Source organism: Volvox carteri, assembly GCF_000143455.1.
Source record: "Volvox carteri f. nagariensis unplaced genomic scaffold VOLCAscaffold_57, whole genome shotgun sequence".
NCBI lineage: Eukaryota > Viridiplantae > Chlorophyta > Chlorophyceae > Chlamydomonadales > Volvocaceae > Volvox > Volvox carteri.
In genome coordinates this window covers 126,292-139,689 of record NW_003307600.1, presented here as the reverse complement: position 1 = coordinate 139,689, position 13,398 = coordinate 126,292, and the positions used below count along the sequence as shown (strand labels likewise).

The following is a 13,398-nucleotide window of genomic DNA, read 5'->3' as shown; positions in this document are numbered from 1 at the left end:
ACACAGGACAACAATCCAGGGGCATTCAAGAGTATGAACCGCGATATTAACTTAATCGCCATCACCCCACCACTCACTCAGACAAACCTGACAGCCTACAGACTTGTCGTGTATGGTGGATTATGGGTGGACTCCGACATCCTCAGGGTGTACCTCTGCCGTTATGAGGCATCTCCCAAAGAATGCCCCTCCTTAGCATCACTCTTTGTACAGCGGCCACCACCACCGAGCCCACCGCCACCAGCAAAGCGCCGGAACCCAGTAACGGCCAGCCCGGCCCCCCCCAGCACCGTTAACAACGTTGCTGCATCAGGGGCGGTGACGGTGTCTGGCGAGCTCGTTTTCGTGGGCACCGATTTGGATCAAGAAGTACAGTGGGTTATCCGCCAGGAAGATGGCTCCCTGACACCTATCGCATTGGGGTATAAGGCCCCCGAGACTGATGACCTCGGACAGTCCGTGGTGCCAGGAGCGCTGGTGACTATTGTAAGTTGTCGTTTTACGTGTGCATGATTTCCCTCTGTTGACATTTATTCATTCAGAGGACTGCAGAAGGTTAAACATATGATTGACAGATGTACCATGCCTTCTAGGTTGGGGAGAAAGCAATCGTGTAGGCAAGCCCATCCTTCATGTGGTCCTGCCTCGATTTCCTTGTTGCATATCCGATTACCAGCACACTCGGTGGCATTGACGTACGTCTGTATTTTTTCCGGTCGTCTATATAGGTAGTACCTGTCGTCACTTAAGGAATATACACCGCTTACCTGCCGCCAATGCTTGCAGCAGTGGCTGTTGGCCTGATGGGTGTCAACCAGCGTGGCCACCTGAAGTAGAAAAATAAAAAAATATGTTTAACACTTTTCATGATATTGCTATATAGCAATAGCATGGGAGGATATACCCTTCCTTCAAAGTTTGGGGTAGTAAGCATTTTTTATGCCTGAATCTTTGCTGAAATTTTGCCTCGAATTCGTACATTGGGTACTTGCGTGTTATTGACAATCCCTACCCATATGGGTAGGTGATTGACAATCCCTACCCATATGCATATTCCAAGCCCATCCGAAAACTGCAGCATAGGTAAAGTGCATGTTCTAAATTTTGGGCACTATAGTCGTATTACCAAAATGCTAGGATAACCAGTTTGCAAGGGGTATCTCTCGGCCAGCCTTCCATTCTTCCAACTTTGAAGATCGACCAAATCGTGCCGTCCGGCCGATTTTCGGTCCAGATGCAGAAGAGGAAATAGCAGGATTCTACTCGCTTACCAGGTGGCCAGACTGGCGCCAGTCAAGTGTTGCTGCTTCTTGCAATAATTGGTCGTGTGAAAGCTGGACCTACCATAGAGATGTACTACCTGGAAACATAACCGCTCACTACTCCTCCATTCCTTCCCATGCATATCGCAGTCGTGTATTATCGATGCCCTTGGCAACTGCAAGCCCGTGCCAAGCTCCAAGACAGTTGTCAGATCGGCGCAGCCCGCTTTCTTGCCTGACAACCAAGTGATCCGTCCACGGATGCTGATCATTATCCTAGATTACTCAACCTGTGGTGTACCCGCCACAATCAATGAAACAACTGTGCGCTCAATTTACCTGGGACCCAATGGTGACGGCAGCGGTGGTGCCACAGAGAAGTCCAAACAATGCTCATACGGCAAGCTCAACCTAAATACCACAGCATTTACAGTGATAACCGTGAAGGCCAGCTGCTCGGATGGGGTCGTGCAAACTTGCAACCCCATGTATATGCAGAAAACTGGTGATGCTGCAGCGAAGGCGAGATTAGGGGAGAAGGCATTTTCAGAGTTTACACAAATTGCATACGTACCCCCAGCACAATCGCCTTGCTTCTTTGCATCAGTGGCGCTGACACCTGGGAATAGGATGTGGCTAACGACCGCCGGATCCAATGGAGGCGCATACAAGTGGTCCGCAATCATTCGCGAGACAATCGCTAACTATTACGGTGAGGCCTTCAAGGGTGGATCGGCGGTCAAGGTTAGCAGAGCTATGTGTTTATAAGCTTAAAGTCCGTCAAATGAAACCTTAGCAGAGTTATGTGTTTATAAGTTTAAAGTCCGTCAAATGAAAATTTATTTACTGCATTTTCGTGCCTTACCGCTTATGGACGAAGAGGTACCTGCAGGCAGGAAAGTGAGTGCTTGCTTCGGTGGGGCCTCCCCCGGGGGAGGCGAGCCTGGTTGCCGATGCGACGTTTTTGGGATGCTGTATGTTAGGGAGGAGCAGCAGATCAGATTAATTTCGCAAGTGCCTCGTGTCAGTACTGACAGGTTTCCTCTAGAGGAATGTCGCGAAATTACCGTTCGGTTCCATCTATTTCCGCCCTGCACTTACCCATGACATTCAACCGAGTTCACTCTCGACAAATGCACAGAGGGCCTTAGTATTTTTCGTTTTCAGTCAGGACCTATTGTTTTATTTGCGCTTATTATCCGTTTCGTGCTTCACCTGCCCAGCTACCAATAAAACAATTAACGGGAGATACCCAAGTAGATATCGAGGTATCTTAACGATGCCGAAGTGGTTCTGCATGGCGACGTCGGTAAATCCTTTTGTGTGGTTGTGCCCTGAAGGGCCAGCTTGCATATGATCACGCCCCTGACTGCCCCTACACAAAGGCACGATCAACAGAAGATAGGAGGATATACGACTCTTGTCTTCACACACTATGCAAACGAGTAAAGCAATAACAGCCCTCACCGCACGCGTGTTTCTATGCAGGTTATTGGGACAAATGGGCGGCCTTATACAACGATGCCACCACCCTCATGGGAACGGGAGATGCCTGCCCCAATGCCGCTGAGTTGGCCTACCTTGGCTGGGCTACACCCGCGCCAGGCGGCGACCGCATTAATTCAAAGACACTGCCGGTAGGCACTGGCCTTAGCTTTAGACTACCTGCTACCTACCTAAGCCCAGATGGAAACTACCTCCGGGTCGTCCCCGACTGGTTGCCATCATATGGCAACAGCTTGAACTCCAAGAACTTGTACATCGCCGTCCGAGTCAACAAGGGCGGCGATGCTCTGCTGGACAAGAACCTGTATGCAAACAGGGTGCATATTCACGAGGTTAATGCGACAGTGGTGAGTTGGTGGCATCTTTCAGTGGAACTGATTCACGAGCTGAAGGGGAAAGCCAGCACAAGGTATGTATATATAAATAGATTATAGTGTACATATATATGTACCCTGTGTACCTGGTGTACCTGGTGTACTACACTACAATCTGGCGAGCCTCGTGGCAACCAGCATCCATGTGTATCGTCATGCTTCAAGCATACATCCTGAAGCTTCCTTAAGGAAGCTTATGGACTGGCATGTTGTACCCTTGCCAATCAACCCAGCAATGCTGAAAGTTTAAAACAAATTGCGTTCCCTGCCTCCCTTACCTAACGTTTGCACCTGCCCTTTAGGACAACTCAAATCAGAACGGTGACCAGAAGCTCGGCCCCTTCACTGCCTACGTCAACGCCATCACACCTCTCAGCCAGACGAGTTTGACTGCATACAAGCTTGTCGTGTACGGTGGATCCTGGGTCAGCACTGACATCCTCAACGTACACCTCTGCCGCTATGAGTCTTCTCCTGAGGAATGCCCCTCAGTTCGCTCCCTTGAGTCGAAGCCTCCGCCACCGAGTCTTAGTCCCAAGCCATCCACGGGTTCTGCACCCAAGCCGCCACTGAGCAAGCAATCAGGCCCAGTAGCATCACAGCAGTCACCTCCCCGTGGTACAACCACCGCAGTTGTTGCGCCCACAGTAGTCTATGTGTCGGGCGAGCTCGTCCTTCTGAACTCCCATGTTTCACCTCAGTGGACCATCAGAAAAAGTGATGGCTCCCTGACACCCATCGCATCGGGCTATGAGCCACCCAAGACAGATGACCATGGACAGCCCCTGGTTCCAGGAGCACTGGTGACTGTAGTAAGTCTTAAGATGCAATATACCATTATTAATTTGCTCATATCATTACCATTAATTGCTGGAAAAGCCTTTTCACTGCTATCCCTTGAAAGCCCCTTGTTAGGCACAACTTTACCTACCGTGTTCCTGATGACAAAATTACCCCTCCCCTTGCTTAATTGTCCATCTTCACTTCGTTCGCAGCCATGCTACATTGATGCCCTTGGTGTCTGTAATCCAGTGCCGGGCTATAGTACCGTCGTCTTATCCGCGCAGCCACTGCTCCTGCCGAACACCGAAAGAATCATCCAGCGACGATTGGTGATTATTGTGGACTACTCATCTTGCGGCTTTCCGCCTTCTTATAATGAAAGCGTTGTACGTTCGCAATTCCTTGGGCCGAATGGCGACGGCAGTGGCGGCGTCGCGAAACAATTCACGCAGTGCTCTTACGGGAGATTTAACGTGAACCCCGCAGCACTGAAGGTAATAACTGTGAAGAGGAACTGCCCGGTGGAGGCGACGTTAAAGTCATGCGCAGTCTTACTATTGACCAACGATGTCGACAACGGAGCAAAGGAAATGCTAGGAAACGCGGCATTTGCAGGCTTTACCCATAAGACGTACATCTTACCATTCGGCCTCACCATGTACTGTTCTTGGGCGGGCCTAGCGTTGCTGCCTGGCACTCAATCGTGGGTGATGAGTACGGGCTATGGACTGGAGCGAGTGGCGACGATCATGCAGGAGATAGTTCACAACTACGGTAAGGCAGCTGTAAGGGTGGAGTGTTGCTGCGTCGCATGAGGAAAAGCAGTCTGTAGGGCTAGTAGTTGGCCTTGGTGTTCCGTGCTGCTGTATTAACTATTGTACTCCTAAGGCGCTTGAGCAGTAGGATTCAGCCGTGTAGCAGGGCAGGGAATGTTTGTCCACAGAGAACGGCGAAGTGAAAGAAGTGAACACCCATATGAGTACTCAGATTTGGAAGACACATAACAATGGAATGGTGACTGCAGGGTCTTAAACCCCAAACACGAACATCATGATACTTTACACTTTCTGCCTGGCCATAGCACCGCCACCTATATGTGGCTCACCTAATGTATTCCTGGCGTCGTGATCTGATGTGATGATCGTCGCGTCACGATACAGCATCGCTCCGTTAACTGAAGACGATCCGTACAGTTTATGTAGCGTACTACAGACACACTGTGAAATGGCTCATAACCTATTTCGTTAAGTACTAGGTTTTTTGCCTCATATAGCCTTGATTTCCTATGCAATGTGGTGTACAAGCTACTAAGATCTTATAAGATTTTTTTATTTAAGATCTTATAAGATTCTAGAACTAATTAGTTCTAGAACTTCCAGGAACTTTGTCTAATAATAGGAAGATAATTCCGTTAAATTGCCACATAATGTCTGAATGGAAATGTTAAAATGATGTTAGAACCTAATACGAGGTAAAGGTGGCTCTATCGTGAGTTTTGTGCTTTCTCCTGTACACCCCATAAAAACCGCCGCACGTCTTCTTGCCATGCATGCGCGTTCGCCTTCCTCCACCAGGGCTCCGGCATTCGTGGCGAAATGACTGGGAGTACGCGGATTACTCCACTTTCATGGGCCGTGGAGATGTGTGCCTCAATGCCCCAGAATTAGCCTATTTGGGCTGGGCAACACCCGCACCAGGCGGTGACCACATCGACTCAGAAGTGTTGCCAGTAGGCACTTCTATCACCTTCAGCCTCCCTGCCACCTACCTTTCCTCTAATGGCAGCTACCTCCGGGTTATCCCCGACTGGCTGCCGTCGTACAATAACATTAGCAGTGGCAAGAACCTGTACATCTCCGTACGAGTCGACAAGGACGGGGATGCTTTACTGCAACCCGTGTTCGCAAACAAAGTTAATGTTCATGAACTCAATGCATCCCTGGTAAGCCCGCGGCCGTCTCGTTTCTATGTATTGAATGTAATGTGACAGCTTTTATATATATAAAAGCTTTTATATATAGAAGCTAACAGTTATCATGCCTCTAATGAACCCGAATTTAACTTTGGCTACTAGTTTATGTAACACATTAATGCCATAAACCTCCACAGCTGCATGCATGCCTCTAGAGGCAGAGATCTCTGAAAATCCACCCACCAGCTTTTTTGGCTTCCTATGTACGTCCCAGCTATGCTTCCTAGCCCCCTTCTTGTATTCTCTACACCCCCATTGACACCATAGCTCATCTCACTGACTTTGATTGGCCTTGGCCAATTACTATGCCGCAGGACAACAATATCTTGGCGCAACCCCTCGTCGACCGTAAGATTCAATTCATCACCGCCATTCCACCTGTTAGCCAGTCAATTTTGACCACCTACAAGGTTGTCGTATATGGCGGATCCTGGGTTGGCGACAAGGACGTTCTGAGAGTGCACCTCTGCCGCTACGAATCCTCCCCCAAAGAATGCCCGTCCCTGAATGCTCTGGAACTGCTCCCTTCACCACCATCCCCCCTGAAACCGCCGCCAGCCAGCCCCCGACGGCCGTCTAGCCCTCGGCCACAGCCCATCAGGGCCAGCCCCAGCAGGTCCCCGCCACCAATACGCAAGGTAGGACAAGGGCGGCTTCAGATCTGAGCATACATCTAGATGTATGCATCGACTACATGTCATTATATTATTCCACATATTTAGTTTAAAGATGATGACCATTCGGCAAGCTTGGCCTGAAACCATGCTTATATGTCTGTAAGAATTCTTTTAAATTAAAATTATTATAAACTTATTCTATGGATTGCAGCCCGGTACAATTGATTGGACGGTATCTATCTATTACAATACCAGGGCACGATCTATAGACAATACACATTAATGGACGTAGTAAGCTTCATGAAGTGAGAGCAAGCAAGCATATGCCATCAGGCATACGCCAGCAGGTGTGCACCTGCAACATGTTGCAAGCACACGGCTGCTGCATTTGTGTTGTAGTCCGCTGATGTGCATAATTTTGCTCCCGCCGTTCCAACCTGTTGGTATCTCCCTCCTCGTTCAATGAAGTAAGCCAGGTGCTCACTGGCTTTCTAACAGGTATGATGCTTGACCTTGCCTGTGTTTGCTTTCTCCCACATAGGGCCGTTAATATCGTTACACAAGCTCGTCAGGAAGGCCGCCCGGGGAGTCCATGAGATGCATAGCAGCAGTACAACTACATCATGGTGAACATGCATGTTCACGGTGTACATATGTACACGACGGCCGCAGCCTGCACACATCTGATGAACACTGCAACCTTGCAGACAACTTGAGCCTTCGATATTTGTGTGCTTATAGTGCTGACGGTGCTCTATCGCGCTATCTATGTACTGTATTCTTTAGAGACCTACAGCTAGGTCTAGGCCTTTAAATTTAGTGGTCATGAGTAGAATCTTTGAGTAAGAACACCGGCGTATCTTTTTCATGGATCAGTTGTCCATGGCCTCCTGGGGCTTGGACGGAACCCCCCGCACACGATCGTGTGGAACATGGAACTTGTAACTTGTAGTTGTCGACCGACACCAATGGCTAATGGCTTACACAGTACTTCGCACTGAAAGTATTGTCATTAAAGCCTTACGAACACATGCCTCATTTGTTCAATTTCGCCTCCATGGTGCACGTTTGTCTGTGTTTTTGAGATCGTTTTATAGTCGTTTGTTTATGTACATAAACATAAACATAAACATAAACAAACATGTTATCGCCTGGCTTAACAGTACCCAGGCCCGCTCACAAGGCCAGCCGACTGGAAAACCGACCGACCCTTTTTTATGTGCGTGTATGTTTGTGGGTGTGCAGGCGGGTGAGTGGATATTTGGGTGCGTGTCCGTGGGGGGTACATGCGGAAGCAGCCATGCATGCATAATCCCAATCACAAAGGACTGGCTGATGGGCACTAGTATGTCACCCGCTGAGTAGGCGACGATGCTTGATGTTGATATCTGCTGTCTCCATCATGTGGACTAGAAATTTTGTTTAAATGGACACAGACACGTGTAAGATAGAAGCAGCTACGCGACCTTTTTCCGCAAACCATCCCCTATATTCCCTTCAAACATTTTGTGTGAAACCTCCGTATGTAGGCGTGATGCTAATATAAATTAACCATGCCAAGCGGGCGCACTGGAACCCTTTTTATCTGGTGCGTGTATATACACACATATATGTGTGTATGCATGCATGTTCTGCATCCACGCGTGCAATACCTGTGTAGCAGTCGCTCACCTGGCGGGACGACTGGCTTTGCGGAAGCGTGGAATTTAGAGTCCTTGCTGAGGCAGGAAGAAGTCCAACCCAGCGACAAGCACTAGCGTACATAGACGACTACGAAACAATCTGAGACGGCGGCAGCAGAGTCTTGAACTCTGAACACCAAGTAGTCGTGATACTTAAGTGCCTGGCCATAGCACCCCGCCCGGGTAGCTTATATCTCGGCCTACCTGCCGGGGATTCCCTACGACGGTCCTGCCGTACTAGGATACTGTCGGTGGGGCCCGGGGCCCCAGCCCGCTGGGTTCGCTACAAGCAACTGCCATCTTCGTAACATGTTACAATAGTACGTAACATGTACGAAACTCGGGTCAAATTGTTAACGAAGTTAACAGTTATTGTTAACAGTAATCGATGAAATATCTAAGGGAAATGTAGCGCACTACAACCTGGTTAACAAACTGCGCAGAAGGTTAGTATTAGGGATAATGAACAATCCCTACCGCATGTTATTGGCCCGATAATGGGAACGCCTGGTAACCGGCCTCGATTACCAGGCTATAAGGTTACTGGGCTGTTAACGGGCTAGGGTCGTTAATCGGCCAGTTACCCGTAATCAGGCTCCATTACCAGGGTGGTTTACCAGGGTCGTTTATCGGGCGGCCAGTTACAAGTTACCCGGTAATCAGGCAGCATTATCGGGTGTTTACCAGGTCCTTTATCAGGCGGCCAGTTACAAGAATGTCCCCGGTAATGGGGCAATAACATAGATATTATCAGGACGTTAACCGACCAAACTCTTACGCATTAAACAGCGATTACCAGCTTCATAGCGGGTTCATATTATCCTACACAAAGCATTGCCCAATGGCCTACTACAACCTCCTCACATCTCTCAATCGGTACCACGAGGACTATAGGCCCTTCTTTAGTCAACATTAAGAATCACTTGAAACTGCAGGCTGTCGCGTCATACGACTGTAGCACTGAACAAAACACGTGCGTACGGCAGACTATAAAAGACGATTATAAAAGACGGTAAAATGAACGTGACGCTAAAATGTCGTGACAAGGCGCCCTCCAGGTTCCTGATCACTGCCCGCGGTCTGCTACCTCCGCTGCTTCTTCAGTCCCCCCTTCCGAATCTCCGCCATGGCCTTCTTGCCCTTCTCCTGCGGCACCTTAGCCCCGCGGGTCTGTACAGCTCGGCCTTTACCGACACCAAGCGATTCCCTCCTCTTTGCGGGGTTTGACGCTGTTGCCCCGAAAGCCGAAGGGTCCTCCGGCAACACCAGTGGGGTTTCCTTAGGGCGTGGACGCTTGGTTCGTGCAGGCACCACCATGGCCACCGTTTCTTGGCTCTCCCGCGCCTTCGCCGAGGGTTGCCTCAGGCGCGTGGGCCGCCCTCTGGCATCCAATGCCCCTACAAAAAGTGAGAGTGATTCATAAATTAATTTTTATATGAAGTCGTAATTTATTGCCTTGTTGTTAGTAAGTTCCGTGTGTAGTCATAACTTATTGTCATGTTGAAGCTACAATTTACCTTTGTCATGTTTTCCGGTCACCAGGACCTTGCGGCGCCCAGTTGGTTGAGGCGCGGACTTGCTGTGGACCTTCTGGCTCTTGCTTCTGCCGTACTCCTCGAGCAGGACTTTGCCCCCCGTCCCCTCGTCATCCTCCCCTCCCTCGTCCTCCCCTCCCTCATCCTCCCCTCCCTTGTCCTCCCAGTCCTCGTCCTCCCCGCCCATGTAATCCCCGCTCTCGTACGGCCAGTCCCCGTCCTCCCCACCCTCATCCTCCCCGCCCTCATCCTCCGCGCACTCGCCCTCGCCCTCGTCCTCCCCGCCCTCGCCGTCGTCCTCCCCGCCCTCGCCCTCGTCTTCCCTGCCCTCGCCGTCGTCCTCCCCGCTGTAGTCCCCATCATCTCCCTCATCCCCATCCTGGCGGCTGCTCTTCTGGCCGAGGGGCTCCTGCTGCGTCTCCATAACGTTGGCCTGGCCTGGGGGGTTGTACATTTTGTTGTGAAGTTAGGAAGGGATACAAGCAACATTATGTATTGCATGACAGGGAAGTTTCAAGTAGTTAATGTACATTACCTTCATGTCTGAACTTAGTAACAACGCGTGGGTATTTAGCTTTTACTGAGCAGTGGCATTCACTTACCCTCCGTTGCCGCCGTGTGGTTGCTCTTCTTGCGTTCCTGACCTGCAAAAGAGAACACGGAGGCACAGATTGCAAGTGAGGTTGAGGTCGTCTTGAGGTTGAGGAAACGTCCACGTTTTTCCTTTGCATGCATTACCTGCTGGCTGAGTGCTGCCCTCGACATGGGCAGTCACCCACTCCTTAAAGAGCTCGGTCGCACGGACGGCGTCCATGGTCGCCACGGTCTCGAGCTTAGCCTTGTCTGCAGTCGTCAGTCCGATGGCCTTGAAGAAGTCCGACTTCTTCTTCTCTGCATGCATCGGCATCCGAAATGCGGGTTACTCAAACCCTAATGTAAAGATCAGCACTGTGGGAGTGTGAGGTGTAACGCACAGTTTGATTGAATATCTTTTGGTTTCCGAAACATCACCCTGGCTACCTGACTGATGGTTGACCATCGCGTTCTGCAGCTTCGTCTTCAAGGCGTCATAGACAGCGTCGTACGTAGCCTTGTCTTCCTGCTGAAGCTTTGACAGGCTCTCTCCAGTCAGTGACTTGAAGAGCGCCACCATCCACCGCTTCCCCAAGTTCTTAAGGTCAACAACGTCGGTTGTCTTTTTCACCGCGCCCTTAAGCTTGTCCTTCTTCGCCAGTGCGGACGACAGGGTGTCCCAGGTAATCCCAAGGATAAGGAACCTGAAAATGTGCCAGCGTTATGTGATCTTTCACAGAAAAGTACCCATGTCTACTACATCAATCTATGTTGTACCTACCCGCACGTGTACCACTTGTTTATCTTGATGGCGTCGGGCTTCACAATCTTCTTAACGACCCCCTGGTACTTCGATGGTATGGTGGAGGACAAGTGCTTGGCCACTTGCTTGGATTTGGAAGGCTCAGTTCCAGTTGAGGCGTTACTGCATGACATGTCAGTGAGAACGGAAGGAATGGCAAGTGTTGAAATAACATCGTGACAGATTGCAGAGTATCACAAGATAGCCAGCGCATACTGACAGATAGCCTTAGACGGAGATTACATGTGTGAACCCCCCCCCCAGGGTATCCGTAACCTTTCTTTATCAAAAGCTTAGTCTGTTGCCCCCTGTTCTGCATACCCTTATTCCTTACCTGTCCCGGCGCTCGTTGTTGTCCTTGGGGACAAGAACACTAACGAGTTTGATCGATTCCAAGGCGTCGATGCCAAGTGTGGTCACCAGCGCCTTTTGCACGTGCTTGACGCCGCAGTACTCGGTCGCCTTCACTAATTCCGCAATGAACGCGTCCATCTTCATAGCCTTCTGCCGTAGATAGATGCTAAGTTTGTGGGCGACTGGACCACTGATGCCATTGGCGCGGGCCACCGCCGTAACGCCCGGGCTGCCGTCAAGAAGCAAAGGGAGAGATGGAGGAGAGACGTAGTCTTGTAAAACATCCATCAGCACGGAGTGTTCACACGTGAAAAGGTCGGCGGCTTCAAGTAATTCCCAAATGGATAGCTAAGCTACTTACACGTAACCACTCTTTATAATACCCTATCAAAGAAATGTAAGGGGTTTGTTTTCGTTACCGAGTAGGTGGATGGATTGGCTTTGATCTGTACGACTCTGTGTGGTGTATGGCATTCGGGGTGTTTCCACTTGGCCGCACACTAACTTTAAAGTTAGTATTAAAATTTTAAACATTATCTTTAATGTGGACTTAGGGTGCGGCTAGTGGACAGGTGTTTCCACTAAGCGCCCCGGATCCATACGATCGCGACAGGTTGCTTTCAAGGCACCAAACCATTGTTATAGTAAGAGTGGGTGTAATTTATAAATCACAATTCTTTATTGTTTTGTCGGCTAATCGCTGGAGTGTGGGCAATTCGATCGGTCCTGCTGTGAAATCCACTGGCTAGCGGGCTACTTAAATTTGCGGCTGTGGATGAAGGAAATTACAAAAGTCAGCGTAGGGCCTTGAGGAAGGAAATGGCGGACTATGAATTTTCTCGCTCGGAAGTTAATGTCCACTTTGAAAGTTATCAGCAGGTCTGAGGCCCTGATAACTTGTGTGCCACCAATGCGGACTTAGTGTGGGAGGCGTACGCTCTCGTACGCGTACGCACTGGGCCGTTCGGCTTTTCGCGTACGGGGTCCCTTTACGCGATTTCTCGAAGGATATTTACTTTCTACTATTGAATGTAACTAGTTCCTTATCGCTTGCATGATTTTCTGAGCCAGGCGTGAGAGTTTTGAAACTTAATGCTAGTGTGCGGCCAAGTGAAATCACCCTGTTTGTCAGATAATTTAAGGCAACCCTATCCCATATTTTTAAGCTTAGTAATATTTTCTTCCTTGTCTGTCAGCCAGCTGGCGATGTCGGGCACTGCAGATCGGGAAAGTTGGAAACGAATGCTTCCTCCACTCGCCAACTGGAGTAAGTTCCTTTCAATTAATCTGCAACATAACACAAGGCGAAGTACTGTAAACGTATGCTGCACCTCATACTTTGACCGTAATAACGGAAAAGTGTACGGCATCCATATGTTAGACGGCAAGAACCAAGCAGGCGTGTTACATCCTAATTACTTAGCATTATATGTCACCGCTGACGTGAATGAAAATGTCGCCGCGACGGTTCCCTGTCTTCATACTTTCTGTGTTTGCTCTTCTGGTCGTCGCTTGCTACTCGGTATCTACAGATACGCTACCCGAATCCTCACCTAAAACTATAAGTAATGGTTTGGAAAGTTCCTCAGAAACGTCTGCGTCACCTATTCCATCAATTTCCTCTAACCAGGGAAACCCTGTTAACGAAACGATTTCTAACATGGAAATATCTTCAGATGGTGAAAATATAGCTGGGTCGGCACCAGCACCCGTCGCGACAGTTGCCGCCGCAGTAGCGACAGCTGCTGCAGCCGCAGCAGCTGCTGTCGCTGTAACCGATGCTGCAGGACCAAGTCGTAATAGACGACACCGCCATCCACATCCTCAACTCTGCGATGACCCATTTGTCTCAGATTCTGACTTCAACGTCGGCGCTGACGCTGTGACTGGCAGTGGCGCCGTTCGGCACAACCTTTCAGGAGAAGAACAGATAATGAG

At 49.7% G+C, this 13,398-nt stretch overlaps 2 protein-coding genes across 2 annotated transcripts; one reads left to right on the top strand and one right to left on the bottom strand.

Moving 5' to 3' along the window:
• Nucleotides 1-321: 321 nt before the first annotated feature.
• On the top strand, nt 322-6,526 carry VOLCADRAFT_41285 (uncharacterized protein; the record flags this gene model as incomplete). The annotated part of the gene is made up of 4 exons (XM_002956061.1): nt 322-486; nt 4,138-4,699; nt 5,500-5,867; nt 6,212-6,526. Coding segments are annotated over 4 exons (1,410 nt in total), but the record flags the coding sequence as incomplete, so codon positions are not given.
• A 2,366-nt stretch (nt 6,527-8,892) lies between these two features.
• Nucleotides 8,893-11,748, bottom strand: VOLCADRAFT_107049 (uncharacterized protein; the record flags this gene model as incomplete). The annotated part of the gene is made up of 7 exons (XM_002956011.1): nt 8,893-9,593; nt 9,714-10,169; nt 10,334-10,375; nt 10,470-10,622; nt 10,752-11,008; nt 11,086-11,229; nt 11,441-11,748. The coding sequence occupies 7 exons, from the start codon at nt 11,746-11,748 to the stop codon at nt 9,280-9,282; spliced, it is 1,674 nt and encodes a 557-aa protein (XP_002956057.1). The 3' UTR covers nt 8,893-9,279.
• Between the last annotated feature and the right edge of the window lie 1,650 nt (nt 11,749-13,398).